Here is a 20,305-nt window from a genome sequence, read left to right on the forward strand (position 1 = left end):
CCCACAGGACTGGACCTGGCACCCTGCACTCGCCCTGCAGCGGCAGCTCCTGTGTCCCCTGGTTCTGGGCCCAGTGCCCTGCACTCACCCCAAAGTGGCAGTTCCTGTGGCTCCTGTGTCCCATGATGCTGGGCTCAGCACCTTGCTCCTGGCATTGCAACCGGGCACACTGGTTCGCAGCACTGCTTAGGTTTGCCTGACTGCTCTGTCATGATAGAATGTCAGGCAGGCCAAACCTGAGTGGTTCTGTGGCCCAGTCCACCCGGGCACAATGCCATTCATTGAAGTTTTCTCCCTCTCCTTCTCTCACCCAGTCATGATGGAGGGTCTGGCAGGTCAAACTTGAGCAGGTTTGCAACCCAGGGCATGCAGAGTAGAGAGCCAAGCTCAAACCATGGGACAGGAATTGCATGAGCTGCCACTTCAGGATGAGTTGTGGACACAGGAAAAAAGTCATGGACAAATAGGAAAAGCACAATACGTGACATTTTTTTCCTGCTATGACAAACCTGCAATCCTAGTGATCATGGAAGGGGCATCAGCTGTTTCTCAATCTCACTGGCATTGGCAGGAAAACTCAGAAGGATAGTTCAAAGTAAGGGCACTTACTTCCTACCCACAACATATGCACCAGGTGAAACATGAGCTGGGCTGGGAAGTTGGGAGATTCTTCAGATAGGGATGGAAAATACTCTTCAGTGTAGGCCACAGGAGGGGAAGAAATGGTCTGCCCAGTCCTTTAGGATCATTTGATCACTGTCTTGTAGATAGAAAAGGAGTACTTGTGGCACCTTAGAGACTAACACATTTATTTGAGCATAAGCTTTTGTGAGCTACAGCTCACTTCATCGGATGCATTCAGTGGAAAATACAGTGGGGAGATTTTTTATACACAGAGAACATGAAACAATGGGTGTTACCATACACACTGTAACCAGAGTGATCAGGTAAGGTGAGCTACTACCAGCAGGAGAGAAAGTGGAAATGGCCCACCTTGATTATCACTACAAAAGGTTTTTTCTCTCTCCTGCTGGTAGTAGCTCACCTTACCTGATCACTCTGGTTACAGTGTGTATGGTAACCCCCATTGTTTCATGTTCTCTGTGTATAAAAAAATCTCCCCACTGTATTTTCCACTGCATGCATCCGATGAAGTGAGCTGTAGCTCACAAAAGCTTATGCTCAAATAAATGTGTTAGTCTCTAAGGTGCCACAAGTACTCCAGTTCTTTTTGTGGATACAGACTAACACGGCTGCTACTCTGAAACCTGTCTTGTAGATGTGGCTCTAATAGAGTTCTAAAACATAGTTCTCTGCTACATTCCTCTTTTGTTTTTGCTTGACTTTCCACCTTGTTTGTTGTTGCAGGAACTAAGGAGCACCTGACATGCATGAGTTAGGCCTCAGCCCTTATATCTTTTGCCTCCCCTTGTTAGAAACACAGTCCAAAGGAGTAAGGCAGCCACTTCCAAAAAGAGGTATGGGCCTCTTTCCCCAGTTACAGTTGTCACATAATGGCCTACACTGCAGGTAAACTCCCAACCTGTGAGGCTGGGTGGGAACCACAGTTGTAATGGGGAACTGAGCTTCTGGCAGTGATGTGGAGTAAAGAAAGGTGGCCAGAACTGATTCTCAAAAGTCTTATTGCCTATTTTCAAAGGAATTATTTCTCCCTTCCCACAGCCCAGGTACTATAAGATGTTCTTCTAGGCTGCCTTGCCAGCAGAGGACTTGAGCTTGCTGTGACTTTTTATGCATTTATTTTTTAATTTATCAAATGTGTTTGTTTGTACCTGTAGGCACACAGATAAAAATATAAAATCAGATATAACTTCCAGCATTCAGACCCATTGCACTGCTGCTGTGTTGCCTAAAAGAGAAAGTCCCAGGCTGAAGAACAACAGACCCAAGGCAGAAAACTTTATGTACAATGCTCTTCTTTCTTTTTGACACCCACCCTCCGCCCACTGTCCTGCCAGACAATCCAATACCACAGTATGAACCATACAGGCTGGTCTGGGCCAGGCCTGGTACCAAACACTTGAAAGAAATCTATGTAAGAAAAAAACATTGTTGAGCTTTAAGAAAAGATAAGTTACAGTAAAGCTCAGTTATTTCCTCCTTTTGTCTGAATCCCTCCTCCCTCTCTTGTCGTCACAATGAGGGAACCTGCTAACACTTGAAATGGCTTATCCTCTGCTACAAATCCCTCCCTGAGAGAAAACACCTCTTCTTGGCGGTACACCCTCAAGGAAGATTCTGCTTGATGAAGGCTGCATTGTACAGGCTTGATTCAGTGCCCTACTAGCTTGGCTAATTTAAACTAGAGACACCTCTTTATCCCCGCATGGCATGTAAATTCCCTCTGCTGCTGCCTTCCAGCTGCCTGCTCATGCCTCCCCCTCTAAAGCAATAATATTTTCAACTATATTTAAAAACACCCATAAGGTTATACAATGCTAAGTATAAAAGCTGGACATGTGCCGATGGACAAGGTCATAACTACAGGTAAGGGCAAAGAATTTACTGCAAGATCTTGCTCCTGGAAACTGTCAAAGATCCTCCTGGTACCACATATGTGGAAAAAACGGACCACAACCTGAGAAATATCCAAAAATCAGCATTGTTCTTGTAAATGAGAAGTACGGACTTCCCTGGCTCAGGGCAGAGCTTTGCATTATAGTTTCACCCCTCCCCGAATAATAGCAAGCTTGTTCTGTCTGCTGAGGAGCTTCCCTCTGCAGATGATAAATAGACTCCACTTTATTTTTGTTTTAAACAATCTGTTGATTTAATTTTTTTATAATTTGGATCCTATTGCAGTAAAATTGCCTTTCACCATGTAACTATATGAGGAAATCATGCTGTAGGAGGCCAGTGTTGCACAACTGCACACTCAACAACATGAAGGAGTATTCAGTATGTTACTAGTGTCCATCACTGAAGCATAACCTCCCATTTCTCCATTGACAGACCATAATTACAGCCCCTGGAGTTGGGATTTAGGCAGCATTTCTAAGGTCACTTTTTGGTTTTGAAGGTCCCCAGGAGTTTGGGCATGAATTTTCCCATTTTCTTGTCTTTGGCATCTGTGTCATATTCCCCATCACTCTGAACTGGTTGTTCATCCTTCTTGCAGAAGACCTCAAACCTACTATAGACCCGTTTCTCCTTTCGCATATTCTCCATCTTTTTCAGAAGGGTATCTCTGTCCTCTGATGGTTGCCTCTGAGGATTCCTCTTATGGCTCCCAAAACTTTCTGACCTGCTAATGTTGCAGCTTTTCTCCTTCTCGCCTTTACATTCCAAGCTGCTGGTAGACTTGGTAAGATCAGGATTACTTGTGGAAGGTAGTTGCTTGGCCAACTCAGCTCTGTTCTTCTGACTGTTGGCAGAAATTTGCTCCAGAATCACCTTTGTGTCATCACGGAGGTTGCTGCTGTATAGGATGTTTGCCGTGGAAGAAGCAAACCTGGTCTGAGATGGCTGGTTGCTTTTGAAAGCAGGTGCTGTTGTGATCCTTTGGGATTTCTCTTCCTCCATCACTTCCTGAAAATCCCCTTTCGAAGATCGTTTAAGGCTCATGGTCTGCTTGTCAAACTTTCCACTCTCAAGAATGGTTTCTTCCTCTGATTTCTTTTCACCTTTTGGATTCAGCAACTGTTTCAACCTTAGCGACCCTTTCCTAAAAAATTCCAATGGACTCTGTTCCTGTTTGGCACCCTCTTCCTCAGATTTATTGAGAGAGCTGTCAGACCCTTGATTCTTGGATAAACTTTCAGGAATTGATGTGGTGCTTATCCTAGCCTGTGGTTTCTTGAATTCTGTGTCAGCTAGTTCCTGTGTGTCTCTTCTGAATGTCAGTTTCTCCCTTTTCTCTGGCAGAGCAAGCTTCTGAGTGTCTCCTACAAACATCAGGTTCTCCTTCATTGGAAGAGTAGGTTTGCTGTCTATGGGATAGAACCGAGAAGATAATTTTTCCATTTTGCTGCTAATATTTGTTATAGGATCTTTACTTAGTGTGTCAAGGAGCTGGGTGGCTGAGGGAGACATACCAAGCTGTTTCTCAGACTCAATGTGCATCTTGTAACTTCTGAAGGATTCTTTTGAGTCTAGCACCCTACTCTCCAGGATCTTGTATTGCACAGCTTTGGTACATTTTTTCTCTGCATTCTGAGATTCTTCCTGTAGAAAACTGGAAACAGCTTTGGTGTGACTAACTGTAGCACTCTCTCTGTCTTTCCCCACAGTTTTGTACTTCTCTAAAAGCTCTGCCACTTTAGAAGAGGTGGCTGCCTTTATAGTTTCATTGTCTTTTATAATATCACTGGACATTTGCTCCTTTTGGATCATCTGAATCTTCTCCATTGTTGTATTCTGCTGATCTAAATTGGCAGCATTAAAAATCAAAGAAGATCTGAGCCTTGAGCTCCTCTGGATCAAAGGATTTATCCTGGACCTAAAGGAATCCTGTTTCACAAGGGAGGTCTCCTCGCCTGCTCTCTCAGTACCTGCCGACTCTTTGGCACTTTCAGTTCCCAATGATTTATTATTAAATGACATAGGAGACTTGAAAGAAGGGATCAGGTCACTGGGGTGCTTTGTGAGGGGCTCCCCAAGGCTCAAAACATCATTATATGACTCTGATTCCATGGGCATTGGGATGCCTTCGTCTCCTGGTTCTGACTGGTATGCACTCAGGTATGAAGAAATCCTCCAGTTACGCAAACCTGTTCTATTTTCCTGGGTCTTCTTGTCCTGATCTGGGTCCTGGTCTTGTAAAAACAGTCGTTGTTCCAGGCTCTGCTTCCGTGTGGGGGATGTCTGGCACATGAATTTCTGCCCTATGTTTTGCCTCCTTAGTGACATCAGCCCTGCAGGGTTTACTTGGTCAGAACCATGCCTCACTTCCCTGGAAGAATTTGAATGCTCATAATCTAGCCTTAAGGGGAAACCCTCTTGTGGGAAGTGGGATTCAAGTTCAGGGTATCTGGGGTCCTGTGCATAGTCCTCCATTTCATTGAATCCCGGCCTACCTCCTCGGATTCGCTCAAAGAACCCCTGAGGCCTGCTGGAACCATAGGGATGTTCAAATTGATACTGGTAGAACTGGTCCTTTTGAAAGTGACTGGACTGCATTTTAAAGTCATCCAGATTGTTCATGAACATCTGCCTAGAACACTGCTTTGAAGAAGAAAAGTTTTCAAAGGTTCCTTCAGCAAAGCTGTGCCTCTTAAAGGAATCCAGCTCTAACTGCCTGGAGCGAAATAAACCTCTGACAGGATCAATCTGAGAATTCTCCATTTCTGCCTTCTTAGAATACATGCGCATTGCTGACCCCTCCATACTGTGGCGCATCAGTTCATCCCGTCTAAAGGCTGACAAGAAGTATCTGTCTGGATCAACTCTGTCCATGAAGGGCGGAAAGACATTGTCATCCCTCTGGAATAGCAGGTGTGGTTTCTTTGGAAAGAAGGGCATATTGTTGCCAAAAGGGGCCATGGTAAATGGCTTCTCTGCCTTCACCAAGACATTGGCTGGAGGAATGAGAGGGTCCGACTGAGCAAAAAGAATTCGGAATTCTTCATCAAAGCTGGACACCAGCTCCCCTTGGAAGATGTGAGCGATGCTTCGATGAATCTTCTCAAAGGACCACATAAAACTGTACCAAGATACAGAAAAGATGAGATGTGGTTAGCATCTGATGTGTCAAATCAGTGGCACCACTTCACATCCACCATGCACTAGGTCTAGCCTTTTACTAGCACCAAGTACTACTCTGGCAGCTTTCTACAGCCCACAAGAGTCCCCCATTAACAATTATTGATCATTGGGCATCAGTCAGTCCCAAGACTAATAGGCTCATGTTCTAAACTGAAAGATCTAACATATCAAGTGGTAACCACAGAGAAGAGATGGGGGAAAGGAGGATGAGGGTTATGGTAAAATATGCTAATATGATTGTCCTGTCTGAATTTTTTTTAATTAAATATTTTAAAGTTATTTTAATACATTCTTTTTATTTGTAAATAAAGTACCCACCTGTACAGCACTGAGACAAGGACTCCCCTGCAAGGAAGAGCACCCCATTCCTCACAAGTACTATCTCACTCTCTCAGCAAGATCCATACAGCATGCTCCCTGCCTCAATGAGGTAATAATTTTCCTTATCTGGGTTTTTAATGTGGGGACACTCACTTTAGTACCAAAAGTACTTAGTATGCTGTTTTCATTAGACTGACCTATCTGAACTCAGAAGTATAACACAGGCATTGACATAGTAACTTCTATATATTAATATTATGCAGTAGTCACTCCCATACTTGTAACTAGATGCTGATTTTAATAACCCACCCATCTTTTTAGCAACTTTAATTATTCTATGATAACACTTAGGTTTGGTGCTGGGTTGAAATAAAAAAATATTTCAAAAACCTGACTATGTTTTCTCAGGACACAATCACTGACATGACTCAGTCTGGGCGGATTATGTTGTGGCTTCAGCCAGGTGGTATTTGGACTTAGCGTCCCTCGCACTGCTGGTGTCTGCAGTGATTTTGAGTGTTTAAATTAGTTGTAACAATTACTAATTCTTTGTACAGATATTTTACGTCCTGGATATGAAACAAGCTTGGCTTTAGATTTCTGTAGTTTCCTTAGCTACAGAATTATATATTATCCCTTGGAATAATCGTGCATTGTGCGCCAATGTCGAGTTTAAGGGATACAAACATGCCACTGACATTTAGTTGTCATAGTTAGAGCGCCCTCTTCCACCAGCATCTCTTCCTAATGGAGACAGGGCCATGCCATTCTGCAGTCCCTCCCTACACCCCCTCACCTGTAGTTGCCACTTAGCACCACCATGCAGTCCACCAACAGGAACTTCTCTTTCACATGCCCTTTGAAGGACATCCCCGTGCGGCAGTAATAGGTGGGGCCAGAAACTGTCCGGACCCTCAGGAACTGCAAACCAGCAGAGAGATGAGGCAGTGACTTCCAAAGGCAGCAGCTGCTCTTGCCCTCCCCTTGTCCCCCATTAGCTCATTTTTTCATACCCATCTCTCCCATAACATCAGCACTAGCTTCTCTATTTGCCTTTCTGTCCAGCTACAGTGTCTCATCATGACACTACCCAGGCTTCCTCCCGCCTTTATCTCCCCCTCATTACTGAGATAACTCCTTTCTCTCCTGGCCCCTTACACCCATCTGCCTTGTAAACCCCTCCCTCCCTCCTCCCCCCAGCTCCTCAGGACCAGACCATAGGGTCCCAGCGATGAACCCGCCCAGGTCACCTCCACATAGTTGAGGTTGACTTTGCACTTAGCAGCTGTGTCTAGGAAGAGCTGGGAGTTCATTTCATCCAGGAGGATATACACAGGGACCCTGCGGGCAGCAGCATCCAACACTTCACTCAGCAGATCCACATCTGTGAAAACGTCCATCACTATAGCTACTACCTGTGGGAGAGAGAGTGAGGTAAGGACAGTCCAGTTTCAGGCCTGCCTTCGTCATCCCTATATATGAGCATTCACTGGCAGCTGCTTACAGCACAGTCCCTCCCACCCCAGCATCTGCCTCTGTTGTACTTGCTGCATTCCTTCCCCCTACCCTGACAGCACATGCCCTGCTGGACCTGTTCTGTGCCCCACTCTGGCACCTGCCCCTTCTGGACTCACTTCATGTCCCGAGAGTAAGAATTCTTACGCTTTAAGGCTGGAAGGAATCATTAGATCATCTAGGTCTGATTTACACCTAAAACTTAGGTTGAACTAGCTACATCACTCAGGGCTATGAAAAAATTCATGCCCTGCATGACAGGTAGGTTGACCTCACCCCACTGTAGATGCAGCTAGGTCAGTGGAAGAATTCATCCATTGCCCTAGCTACTCCCTGCTGAGGGGGTGGGTGGGTTTCCTACTGCGATGAAAAAACCCTCACGTCACTGTAGTAAGTGTCTATGCTACAGCGGCATGGCCTGTAGTACTTGTAGTATAGATATATCCCTAGTCTGATTTCCTGCCTAACACAGGCCTGAGAATTTCATCATTACCCCCTACTGTCCATGATAATTTGGGTTTGAATAAGCATATCTTCCAACAAAGCATCCTGTCTTGATCTGAAACCATCAAGAGATGAAGAACCCAACACTTCCCTTGGTAACTTGTTCCAATGGCTAACCACCATCACTATTAAAAATGTGTGCTTTATTTCTAATTTTAATTTGTCTTCAGCTTGTAGCCTATCTGCTAAATTAAAGGTTTCAGAGTAGCCACCGTGTTAGTCTGTATCCACAAAAAGAACAGGGGTACTTGTGGCACCTTAGAGACTAACACATTTATTTGAGCATAAGCTTTCGTGAGCTACAGCTCACTTCATCAGATGCATTCAGTGGAAAATACAGTGGGAAGATTTATATTAACAGTGAACATGAAACAATGGGTGTTACCATATACACTGTAACCAGAGTGATCAGGTAAGGTGTGCTATTACCAGCAGGAGAGCGGGGGGGTGGGAGGGGAGGCGGGCCGGAAAAACCTTTTGTAGTGATAATCAAGGTGGGCCATTTCCAGCAGTTGACAAGAATGTGTGAGGAACAGGGGGGGAGGAGGGGAGGAACATGGGGAAATAGTTTTACTTTGTGTAATGACACATCCACTCCCAGTCTTTATTCAAACCTAAATTAATAGTATCCAGTTTGCAAATTAATTCCAATTCAGCAGTCTCTCGTTAGAGTCTGTTTTTGAAGTTTTTTTTGTTGTTGAAGAATTGCCACTTTTGAAGAGATTGAAGTGTTCTCCGACTGGTTTTTGAATGTTATAATTCTTGACATCTGATTTGTGTCCATTTATTCTTTTACGTAGAGACTGTCCAGTTTAGCCAATGTACATGGCAGAGGGGGCATTGCTGGCACATGATGGCATATATCACATTGGTAGATGTGCAGGTGAACGAGCCTCTGATAGTGTGGCTGATGTGATTAGGCCCTATGATGGTGGCCCCTGAATAGATATGTGGACACAGTTGGCAACGGGCTTTGTTGCAAGGATAGGTTCCTGGGTTAGTGGTTCTGTTGTGTGGTATGTGGTTGCTTCAGGTTCGGGGGCTGTCTGTAAGAAAGAACTGGCCTGTCTCCCAAGATCTGTGAGAGTGATGGGTCGGCCTTCAGGATAGGTTGTAGATCCTTGATGATGCGTTGGAGAGGTTTTAGTTGGGGGCTGAAGGTGATGGCTAGTGGCGTTCTGTTATTTTCTTTGTTGGGCCTGTCCTGTAATCGGTAACTTCTGGGTACTTTTCTGGCTCTGTCAATCTGTTTCTTCACTTCAGCAGGTGGATACTGTAGTTGTAAGAATGCTTGATAGAGATCTTGTAGGTGTTTGTCTCTGTCTGAGGGGTTGGAACAAATGCGGTTCTATCGTAAAGCTAGGCTGTAGACAATAGGTAGTATGGTGTGATCTGGATGAAAGTTGGAGGCATGTAGGTAGGCATAGAGGTCAGTAGGTTTCCGGTATAGGGTGGTGTTCATGTGTTTATCTTTGAAAACTCGTGGCGAACGGGGGAAGTCCCAGATGACTGGAAAAAGGCTAATGTAGTGCCAATCTTTAAAAAAGGGAAGAAGGAGGATCCTGAGAACTACAGGCCAGTCAGTCTCACCTCAGTCCCCAGAAAAATCATGGAGCAGGTCCTCAAAGAATCAATCCTGAAGCACTTACATGAGAGGAAAGTGATCAGGAACAGTCAGCATGGATTCACCAAGGGAAGGTCATGCCTGACTAATCTAATCGCCTTCTATGATGAGATTACTGGTTCTGTGGATGAAGGGAAAGCAGTGGATGTATTGTTTCTTGACTTTAGCAAAGCTTTTGACACGGTCTCCCACAGTATTCTTGTCAGCAAGTTAAGGAGGTATGGGCTGGATGAATGCACTATAAGGTGGGTAGAAAGTTGGCTAGATTGTCGGGCTCAACGGGTAGTGATCAATGGTTCCATGTCTAGCTGGCAGCCGGTGTCAAGTGGAGTGCCCCAGGGGTCGGTCCTAGGGCCGGTTTTGTTCAATATCTTCATAAATGATCTGGAGGATGGTGTGGATTGCACTCTCAGCAAATTTGTGGATGATACTAAACTAGGAGGAGTGGTAGATATGCTGGAGGGCAGGGATAGGATACAGAGGGACCTAGACAAATTGGAGGATTGGGCCAAAAGAAATCTGATGAGGTTCAATAAGGATAAGTGCAGGATCCTGCACTTAGGACGGAAGAACCCAATGCATCGCTACAGACTAGGGACCGAATGGCTAGGCAGCAGTTCTGCGGAAAAGGACCTAGGGGTGACAGTGGACGAGAAGCTGGATATGAGTCAGCAGTGTGCCCTTGTTGCCAAGACTGGGAGTGGATGTGTCATTACACAAAGTAAAACTATTTCCCACTCCCAGTCTTTATTCAAGCCTTTATTCCCATTCCCATCCCAAGAAGGATGTGTATAAATTAGAGAGAGTCCAGCGAAGGGCAACAAAAATGATTAGGGGTCTGGAACACATGACTTATGAGGAGAGGCTGAGGGAACTGGGATTGTTTAGTCTGCAGAAGAGAAGAATGAGGGGGGATTTGATAGCTGCTTTCAACTACCTGAGAGGTGGTTCCAGAGAGGATGGTTCTAGACTATTCTCAGTGGTAGAAGAGGACAGGACAAGGAGTAATGGTCTCAAGTTGCAGTGGGGGAGGTTTAGGTTGGGTATTAGGAAAAACTTTTTCACTAGGAGGGTGGTGAAACACTGGAATGCGTTACCTAGGGAGGTGGTAGAATCTCCTTCCTCAGAAGTTTTTAAGGTCAGGCTTGACAAAACCCTGGCTTGGATGATTTAGTTGACAGATTGGTCCTGCTTTGAGCAGGGGTTGGACTAGATGACCTCCTGAGGTCCCTTCCAACCCTGATATTCTATGATTCTATGACCATTGCGTATTAGCACCGTAGTGTCCAGGAATTGGATCTCTTGTGTAGACTGGTCCAGGCTGAGGTTGATGGTGGGATGGAAATTGTTGAAATCATGGTGGAATTCCTCAAGGGCTTCTTTTCCATGGGACCAGATGATGAAGATGTCATCAGTGTAGAGCAAGTAGAGTAGGGGCATAAGGGGACGAAAGCTGAGGGAGCGTTGTTCTAAGTCAGCCATAAAAATGTTGGCATACTGTGGGGCCCTGCGGGTACCCATAGCAGTGCCGCTGATTTGAAGGTCCCCAAATGTGAAATAGTTACGGGTGAGGACAAAGTCACAAAGTTCAGCCACCAGGTTTGCCGTGACATTATCGGAGATACTGTTTCTGACAGCTTGTAGTCCATCTTTGTGTGGAATATTGGTGTAGAGGGCTTCTACATCCATAGTGGCCAGGATGGTGTTATCAGGAAGATCACCGATGGATTGTAGTTTCCTCAGGAAGTCAGTGGTGTCTCAAAGGTAGCTGGGAGTGCTGGTAGCATAGGGCCTGAGGAGGGAGTCTACATAGCCAGACAATCCTGCTGTCAGGGTGCCAATGAACTTAGGCTTGAATAAAGACTGGGAGTGGATGTGTCATTACACAAAGTAAAACTATTTCCCATTCTCCCCTCCCCCCCCCACATTCTTGTCAACTGCTGGAAATGGCCCACCTTGATTATCACTACAAAAGGTACCCCCCCCGCCCTCCTGCTGGTAACAGCTCACCTTACCTGATCACTCTCATTACAGTGTGTATGGTAACACCCATTGTTTCATGTTCTCTATGTCTATAAATCTCCGCACTGTATTTTCCACTGCATGCATCCGATGAAGTGAGCTGTAGCTTACAAAAGCTTATGCTCAAATAAATTTGTTAGTCTCTAAGGTGCCACAACTCCTCCTTTTCTTTTTGCTAAATTAAAGAGACCTTTAATAGCTGTTTTTTTCTCCCTATTAAGATACTTCTACATCATAATCAATTCACCTCTTAAACATCTTTTTGATAAGCTGAACAGACTGAGTCCTTTCTCTTACTGTAAAGCATTTTTTTTTCCAGCCTTGGAATCATTTTTGTGGTTCTTCTTTATATCTTCTCCACTTTTTCAACATGCTTTTTAAAATGTCGACACTAAACCTGGACGCAGTATTCCAGTATCGGACTCACCAATGTAAAACTCGCTTCCCTACATGCATTCACTCTCTCTGTTTTATACATCTACCATGTCTCAGTGGGAGCTCCTGTTCAGTAGCCTGTCCACTGTGACCCCCTAAATCCTTTTCAGGATTTACAGCTTTGCAAGATACAATTCCCCCATTCTGTAGGTATTGCCTATATTCTTTAAAGTTGGCAGTGGGGGTGGTGTCTTTAAGCCATCTTTGAGCTCCTCGTGTTCTGAGACCATGCAGAGTCCTGTGTAACCTCTGGTGTAGCATAGCCTCAGGGCTGCTCTAACTTACGCAGTTTCCTATGGCCTCTTGGCAGCAGAGAATAACTGTAGTACAGTGAATGCTGGCCGTGCATCCAACACCCTCCCTTTCCCTCCCCATGCCAGGAACTGGGAGGAATGTCAATGCAGAGCCTTTACACTGCTCTACACAAACTATGGAGGCCCCTGTATGAGGGGAGTCTCAGGGAGCTGCTTCCAGTCCAGTAAAACCCCTTTCAATTGTCAGAGTGACCTAAGGGGTCCTGAGTGTAATTTTGCACAGGGAATAGAAGAGGGACTCAGTGCAGAGCTGCCGCATCCTGCCCCATCCCCTTCAGCTCTGTTGGTTCTGGCCTTTGTTCAATCTCACCTGTTGTGCAGCTCGGATCATCCTACGGGCTTCTTCCTTGATGCTGGGATTGTCTGGGGGTGGTGGCTGCACCAGAGTTGTTACCTCAGTACCCTTGAATCCAAAGACCATTGGCCAGCCCAGATCAAGCTCAGGGACAGCAAGGTCAGAATTCAGAGGCCAATAAGTCCCAGAGGATCCATCCATGTCATTGTCATGCATGGCATCCATGCAGCTGCCCTCTTGGTTGGCATACTGGGGCTTCTGGAGATGCTGAGTGATGTGCTCTACCTCTGTGCTGCAGAGAAAGTCAGGGGCTCCTTCTTTATCCAGGAAATGATGATAACTCTCTTGCCCCTCTTCAGCTAGCACATCCAGAGCCAGCCGGTAATACTCCTTGTAATGGGGTGGCAGGTAGTTAGGGTCCAGGGGGTTGTCCCCCTGTGAGGAGCTCTGGGACCGGCGAGCCATGAGGGGCAGGGGAGCTGCAGGAAAGGAATAAAGAGCAGGGAGCTAATAGCCAACATTAACCATCACCCTCATCCCCATTGTCACCTTCCTCCTCCCAAATGGCTATGTGTAGGGATCATGCATGGTAAAATAGTGGGAGACAGTGAACAGACGTCAAGTGCACTGGATAGTAATTACCGTAGATACAGCTTTTATTGCGGTATGTGAGGCATTATATATCAGTGATATAGTGGCTTGGAAATTGATCTCTTGGCAAGGAAATGGGATTGTATGGTCACCTACTAATGTGTTACTTTGACATATTAGCATATATTTGTTCAAAGTTATGGTTGGGAGGATGGTGTAAATTGGGACGGTGTGATGGTGAGTGATAAGGGATTATAAAGCACGATGCCTTAGCTGTTCATTTTCAGGCTTTCTAAAGTTAGATTTTTTATTTTTTTGTAACAATCTAGACTTTTTGTTAAAGCAAGTATAATTTGTCTGGATATTAGCTGGACGTCAGTGAAACAAACTATCAGTCTCTCTTTTAAATTAATTATTCTGTGAAACAGGGCACTGGATGAAGCAGTACACTCATACATCCCTCAGGTTTCAGAGTAACAGCCGTGTTAGTCTGTATTCGCAAAAAGAAAAGGCGTACTTGTGGCACCTTAGAGACTAAATTGGTTAGTCTCTAAGGTGCCACAAGTACTCCTTTTCTTCATACATCTCTGTGCACCTCTTCAAGCCCTTGGATCCTTTAAAACTGGGAACTATAGCCACCAGAGCATATGATTAGGAGCCTACAGGAAGCTAGAAACACCTCTGTGGGTAGGTGTAGCTGGCAAGAAGAACTTGGGTATGTCCTAGTAGCTAGGAAGGGCTACTAAAGAGAAAGGTGAGGTCTCTTCTCTCCCATCTGATGGGAGCTGGGAAAGTTTAGGTTAGTACCCAGCCTTCACACTTTATTTACTCTTGTTCTGAAACTCTTATTTGAGAATAAAGACAGACCTGAGGGCAGGGTCTTGGATTATGGTTGTTGGAAACTTTTTTTCCTACCTTCCTGACTGGTTAGTTGCCCATTAGCTTAGGTTCTCTTTAGGAATTTTCCTGTTGTATTTTTTTTTCTACTGTGCTCCTGAAATTGAAATCAGGTTTCTGTTTTTTGCAGGCCCGCTTTGCCCTCCCAGCTCTAGTCTAGCTGTAGGGAGGTGGTGGTTTGTTGATCTTGTGAGTTAGATTAGGACTTTACTTGATGTTGGAGTCTGTGTAATTTGCATACACTTGTGTCTGTCTGGGTCACAATTTCTGCTGATGGATTAGAGGATCCTAAATTTAAGTCCCTTGTTTATCTTGATGGTACCCTAATCATAGTATAGACTAGTTTGGTGTGTAGTCGTGTGTGTGTGCATTGTCTCTATCTCTTGGTATGTGGGTGTATGGAATGTTGTCTTGCTGTCTGCCTTGTATATTTGAGTCTGAGAGTGGTGGTGTGTGTGTGTGTGCGCACTTCGGGTTGGACAAAAGCTTGGAAATGTACCTGAAAGGCAACTAAACTAGCAACATGCCTACGCGTTCTGCAGAGCTTCTGGAACCTGATTCTGAGAGGGTGGAACTATCCCATGATTCTCACTGGAGCATTAACTCCCAGCCCCACAGTTCCAGGAGCCCTGTCAATGACCAGCAGAGAACTCTCTGTAATAAGAGAAGAGTAAAGAGGGCCTGGGCCACCCACCCAATCAGAGACACCCCTGTAGCTGAGGTAAGTACTGTGGGAGTTTTGGCTGCCCTTCCTTTCTCCTAAGGGAGAGGGATCCCATGCTGCTTATAAAGGGTAGAGTAGGGTGGGGTGTGGTGGGGGGTTTCAGATCTGCTGCTCCTGGAGGAAGAGGAGATTGGGGACCCAGAGTATAACCCTTGCCAAGCTGGGAAAGGGGAGGGGACCCTTATGTGAGAGTGGGGCTACAGTGCTGCAGGTATGAAGCCACAGGGAACTCTGTTGTGGTGTTTCTAGGCCTCATGATTGCCTAATCCAGTGCTGGATGCAAGGTGTCTCCCTTGTGTTTTGTGTATGCTGGGGGATGTCCTCTTACTGTCAGGTGTGCAGATGGCAATGGCTGGATGAATGTGGCTCAGAATGTTATATGTCCTAGACAGACTTTTTTTGGCAGGGGGGTGGGGGGGAACAGAAAAAACTATTCTGATCATCTAGGCTGAACTTCAGTTTAATACAGGCCAGAGAACCTCGCCCAGGGATTCCTGCTTCAAGCCAAATAACTCCTGGCAGAGGTAGAGTAGCTCTTCTATAAAGATCCAGACTTGATTTACAGACTCCAGGTGATGGAGAATTCCCCACAGCCTTTGGTAAATTGTTCTGATGGTTAATTACCCTCACTGTTGTTACCTATCAGCTCTGTGTTCTTGGGGAACCTGGGCACAACACCCAGCCTGTCTGACTCACAAAAGACCTCCCCCACCCCCACAGCCTCTGCTTGAACCAAATCTGCATCAGAAGAAAGACTTACAAAAAGCAATGAAAAGGCAGTGGGAAACACACCTAAACCCCTGGGACAAAGGTGACAGGATTAAGGAAACTCCCCTAGGCTAAATTGCATCGAAGATGGGACAGGGAGGCATCTCCATTAGCACACAGAATGGAGAACAGAGATTCCAAGGCAAGAATCGCACAGAACTCTGGAACTAGAAAAGCAGGGACGCACTGTATGGTGGGGGATCTCTGCTCCAGATGTTGATGAACCCATGCCTGCACACACACAGCTCTGTAGTTATCAGACCAATTCTAGTAATAAATCCTTTATTGGTATCCAAAATAGTGAAGCTTCCTAATTGTACTGCGAGCTCCCTCCAAGGAACACCGCCCAAAGACAGGAATGATCAGTTCCTGTTGTCTAGCCTGAACAAAACAACTTTGGGATACTCCATTGAGCCATCAGTTTACCCATAAACAAATCTAGTGTTCTCCCTTGAACCATTGTTCTTTCCCTACAAAAACCCTAATAAATGAGCATACCCCAAAGTAATGGGCAAATGTGGTAACACTGTTAAAAATCTGCACCTTATATCTAGTCTTAATTTGTCTGGCTTTAGAATAATAGAATCATAGAATATCAGGGTTGGAAGGGACCTCAGGAGGTCATCTAGTCCAACCCCCTACTCAAAGCAGGACCGATCCCCAACTAAATCATCCCAGCCAGGGCTTTGTCAAGGCTGACCTTAAAAATATCTAAGGAAGGAGATTCCACCACCTCCCTAGGTAACACATTCCAGTGCTTCACCACCCTCCTTGTGAAAAAGTTTTTCCTAATACCCAACCTAAACCTCCCCCACTGCAACTTGAGACCATTACTCCTCGTTCTGTCATCTGCTACCATTGAGAACAGTCTAGAGCCATCCTCTTTGGAACCCCCTTTCAGGTAGTTGAAAGCAGCTATCAAATCCCCCCTCATTCTTCTCTTCTGCAGACTAAATAATCCCAGTTCCCTCAGCCTCTCCTCATAAATCATATGCTCCAGCCCCCTAAACATTTTTGTTGCCCTCCACTGGACCCTTTCCAATTTTTCCACATCCTTCTTGTAGTGTGGGGCCTAAAACTGGACACAGTACTCCAGATGAGGCCTCACCAATGCCAAATAGAGGGGAATGATCACGCCCCTCTATCTGCTGGCAATGCTCCTACTTATATAGTCCAAAATGCTGTTAGACTTCTTGGCAACAAGGGCACACTGTTGACTCATATCCAGCTTCTCATCCACTGTAACCCCCAGGTCCTTTTCTGCAGAACTGCTGCCTAGCCACTCAGTGCTTTGACCTCAGGCCTTTGGGTGTGAGGGATCTGTCTCTCTTTTGCACTTTGGCAACTCTCATGTAGCAAGTCATGCTAATAAAGTCCTGGAACAGAACTGGATGGTCAGCCTCAGTGACAGTGGTGGTGATCTATGGTGTGCCAGATACTCAGAGATCAGTTGACTACTTCACTCCCCAGGGAACTGAGTTAAGGTGAGCTGCTGGTGGTGCATCAGATGCCAAGGTATAGAAAATGTTCTCAACAACCCTGCGTGCTAGACTGCTGCTGTGTTCTGGGAACGGACAACGCTAGAGAAGCCTAGAGTAGTGCAAAGCGGGGGTGCAAATGGGAGGCTGACTTTATACTCCCCTCCATTTACTTGCTCCAAGCAACCCATGTCCTGATGCAGTGCTGGGACCTGGCAGCATGGCAAGGGAATTGGAGAGACCAAGATACTGCTTCATGGGTCACAAATTAAAAACTTCCAGACCCATGAGATTTAGCTGCTAAACTGGTTCCTAGAGGTGAGGGAGGGACCCAGGCTCTGCTTCCTCTTGAGACAGTGGAGATCCTCTAGCTGTTGGAGGCATCTCATTGATGGAGGGAGGTTTTATATAGACACAGTATGTATTTTAAGAGCTATAGCAATTGCAGTTTCGCTCATTTGATGACTGTGTCCTACTGTCTCTGCTGCTGGGAAGAGGGAGGAAAGAAGTGATGCTACAGAGCCTGTTAAGTTCTCCTCTGTCTGCAGTAGCTGGACTAGGCAGCTCTGTGCACTGCCCCATCTGCAGATGCTGCCCCTGCAGCTTCCATTGGCCATGGTTCCCAGCCAATGGTTGCTGCGGGGGTTAGTGCTTCGGGCGGGAGCAGCATACGGAGCCCCCTAGCTGCCCCTATGCGTAGGAGCCAGAGGGATGACATGCTGCTGCTTCCAAGAGCCGTGCGGAGCCACGGCATGTGCAGAGCGGGGCAAGCCCCCAAGTTCACTCCCCGGCTGGAGCGCCGGAGCGGGGCAAGCCCCCAGTGTTGCTCCCTGGTGGGAGCTCAAGGGCCGGATTAAAAGGCCTGTGGGCCGTAGTTTGCCCACACCTACTCTAGATCATTGATACTGAATAGCATTGGGCCTGGAACAGATTCCTGCGAGATCCCCTCTAGAAACAAATCCTCATTGGATAATAATTCCCCATTTACAATTTTTTTCAATTTACTCATTTTTAATCCTGTTGTGTCATCCAGCTGTCACTCTCATGTCATGGGAGCACCATCTTCACTTTGTCACAAATGGCTCAGGTATGCATGTAGTCTAGTTGGTGTGTGAAGTGTTTTACTGTCAGGTTTGTGTGTGAGAGGAGGGTATCTTCTTGCTCTGCGTTTCTTCCAGCCTGACTCAGAGTAGCAAGTAGTATGGCAGGTTGGCTGGGGCCTCTTGTCAGCGATGGGGCATTGGTTTGTGAGGGGAGATAGAACTAACTCTCTACTTGTGACATGTTGTATAAGTGTTGCCTGGCTATTACTTCTGGTCTATTTCTGTCAGTCTTGTCTCTAGGACAGGGGATGGTCTTTCCTCTGTGCCACACACAACATACCGGGGCCTTGACTGGGACCTCTGGAGTAAAAATAGCTGTAGAATGGCACTGTCCCTCACTGTATTTCTATGCAATAGGAGTGTGTCCTCTTGCTGCAAGTACACTGGATACTCTGTCTTCTGTACTGCTGGCCTCAGCTGTGATTAATGCAGGATGACTGTTCTGTCCTGTGGGGTTGGTGGAGGCTGAATGCAGGGTGTGATGCTGGAGATCCTGGGGGAAGCTGCAAGCAGGAATGTGTCCCTGAGGCTGACAGAAAGTGGGTGTGTCAGCAAGAGAGTCAGCACTGGGACGAGCTGGTGCTGCAGTGACTTGGGGATGGCAGAAGGAGCCTGATTTCCAGATGTAACACACACCTCCTGGGTGTGGTGTTCTGTCCCATCTAGTAGCACCAAGACCACTTAGAGAGAGATAAAATGAGTCCGATCTACAGCCAGAGCTAACAGACAGTTGGCTTTTCACTCATGCGGTAGAGGCTCATGCTCTAAGCTCCAGAGGTCCCAGGTTTGACCCTGTCCACTGAAGACTGAGGTCTGTTGGTGTTACACTGGACAGATTTTTTTAATCAGAATGACATGTACAAAATCTGGACTTTGTTCCATTGCACTTTTGTCAAATGCTCTAGAGAATGCGTCTGCAACCATCAAATGTCTCCCAGGTTTGTATTCAATTTACAAATCATACATTTGTAACTGAAAAAATAATCTATGTATTCTGGGGCAGAGGTGGGGGTTGCCTGACCCCTTTTGGCACTGGTAATAAGTGGTATATGGTTTGTTTCACATAACACAGACCTCCCATAAATAAATATGTTAAACTTTTACACCCATGGAATAAGGCCAAAGCTTCCTTCTCTATTTGAGCATATTAACACTCAGTTTTTGTTAATCCCCACGGTGCATAAGCCACTGGTCTCCAATTCTGACCATACTGTCATGTGCCAATATCTTCCTTGGCAACATCTAGGGACAACTTAGTTTTGTGCTTACTGTCACGGTACCTCAGAACTGGGTCCTCTAATTCAGGGGTGAGCAAGCTACGGCCCATGGGCCACGTCCAGGCCATCGGACCTTTTAATCTGGCCCTTGAGCTCCTGCTGGGGAATGGTGTTGGGGCTCGCCTCACTCCGTGCATGCCATGGCTCTGTGCAGCTCCCGGAAGCAGTGGCATGTCCCCCCGCCAGCTCCTACGCGTAGGCGTAGCTAGGGGGCTCCGCACGCTGCCCCCGCCCCAAGTGCCACCCCTTGCAGCTCCCATTGACTGGGAACCACAGACACCACTGCAGAGCCTGCGGATGGGACATCACGCAGAGCCACCTGGCCGCACCTCCACATAGGAGCCGGAGAGGGGACATGTTGCTGCTTCCATGAGCTGCTTGAGGTAAGTGCTGCCCAGAGCCTGCACTCTGACTTCCTCCCATTCCCCAACCACCAAATCCCTTGGTCCCAACCTGGAGCACCCTCCTGCACCCCAAACCCCTCATCCCCAGCCCACCCCAGAGCCCACATCCCCAGCCAGAGCTCTCACCTGCCCACCCTGCACCCCAACCCCTTGCCCCAGCCTGGAGCCCCCTCCTGCACCCTGAACTCCTTATTTCTGGCCCCACCCCAGAGCGTGCACCCCTAGATGGAGCCCTTACCCCCTCCCGCACCCCAACCCCCAATTTTGTGAGCATTCATGGCCTGCAATACAATTTCCATATCCAGATGT

At 46.5% G+C, this 20,305-nt stretch overlaps 1 protein-coding gene across 2 annotated transcripts in view; it reads right to left on the bottom strand.

The window, feature by feature from the left end:
- Nucleotides 1-1,125: 1,125 nt before the first annotated feature.
- Nucleotides 1,126-20,305, bottom strand: part of FAM83H (family with sequence similarity 83 member H) — a 57,053-nt gene continuing 37,873 nt past the window's right edge. For both annotated transcript variants that reach the window (XM_073329701.1, XM_073329702.1), the window contains exons 2-5: nt 12,770-13,233; nt 7,296-7,460; nt 6,842-6,966; nt 1,126-5,662 (exon numbers count right to left, since the gene is read on the bottom strand). In XM_073329701.1, the coding sequence (XP_073185802.1) occupies nt 3,022-5,662; nt 6,842-6,966; nt 7,296-7,460; nt 12,770-13,219 (3,381 nt within the window). In that variant the 5' untranslated portion in view covers nt 13,220-13,233 and the 3' untranslated portion in view covers nt 1,126-3,021. The remainder of the gene's footprint in view (nt 5,663-6,841; nt 6,967-7,295; nt 7,461-12,769; nt 13,234-20,305) is intronic.

Source organism: Lepidochelys kempii, chromosome 2 (assembly GCF_965140265.1).
Source record: "Lepidochelys kempii isolate rLepKem1 chromosome 2, rLepKem1.hap2, whole genome shotgun sequence".
Lineage (NCBI taxonomy): Eukaryota > Metazoa > Chordata > Testudines > Cheloniidae > Lepidochelys > Lepidochelys kempii.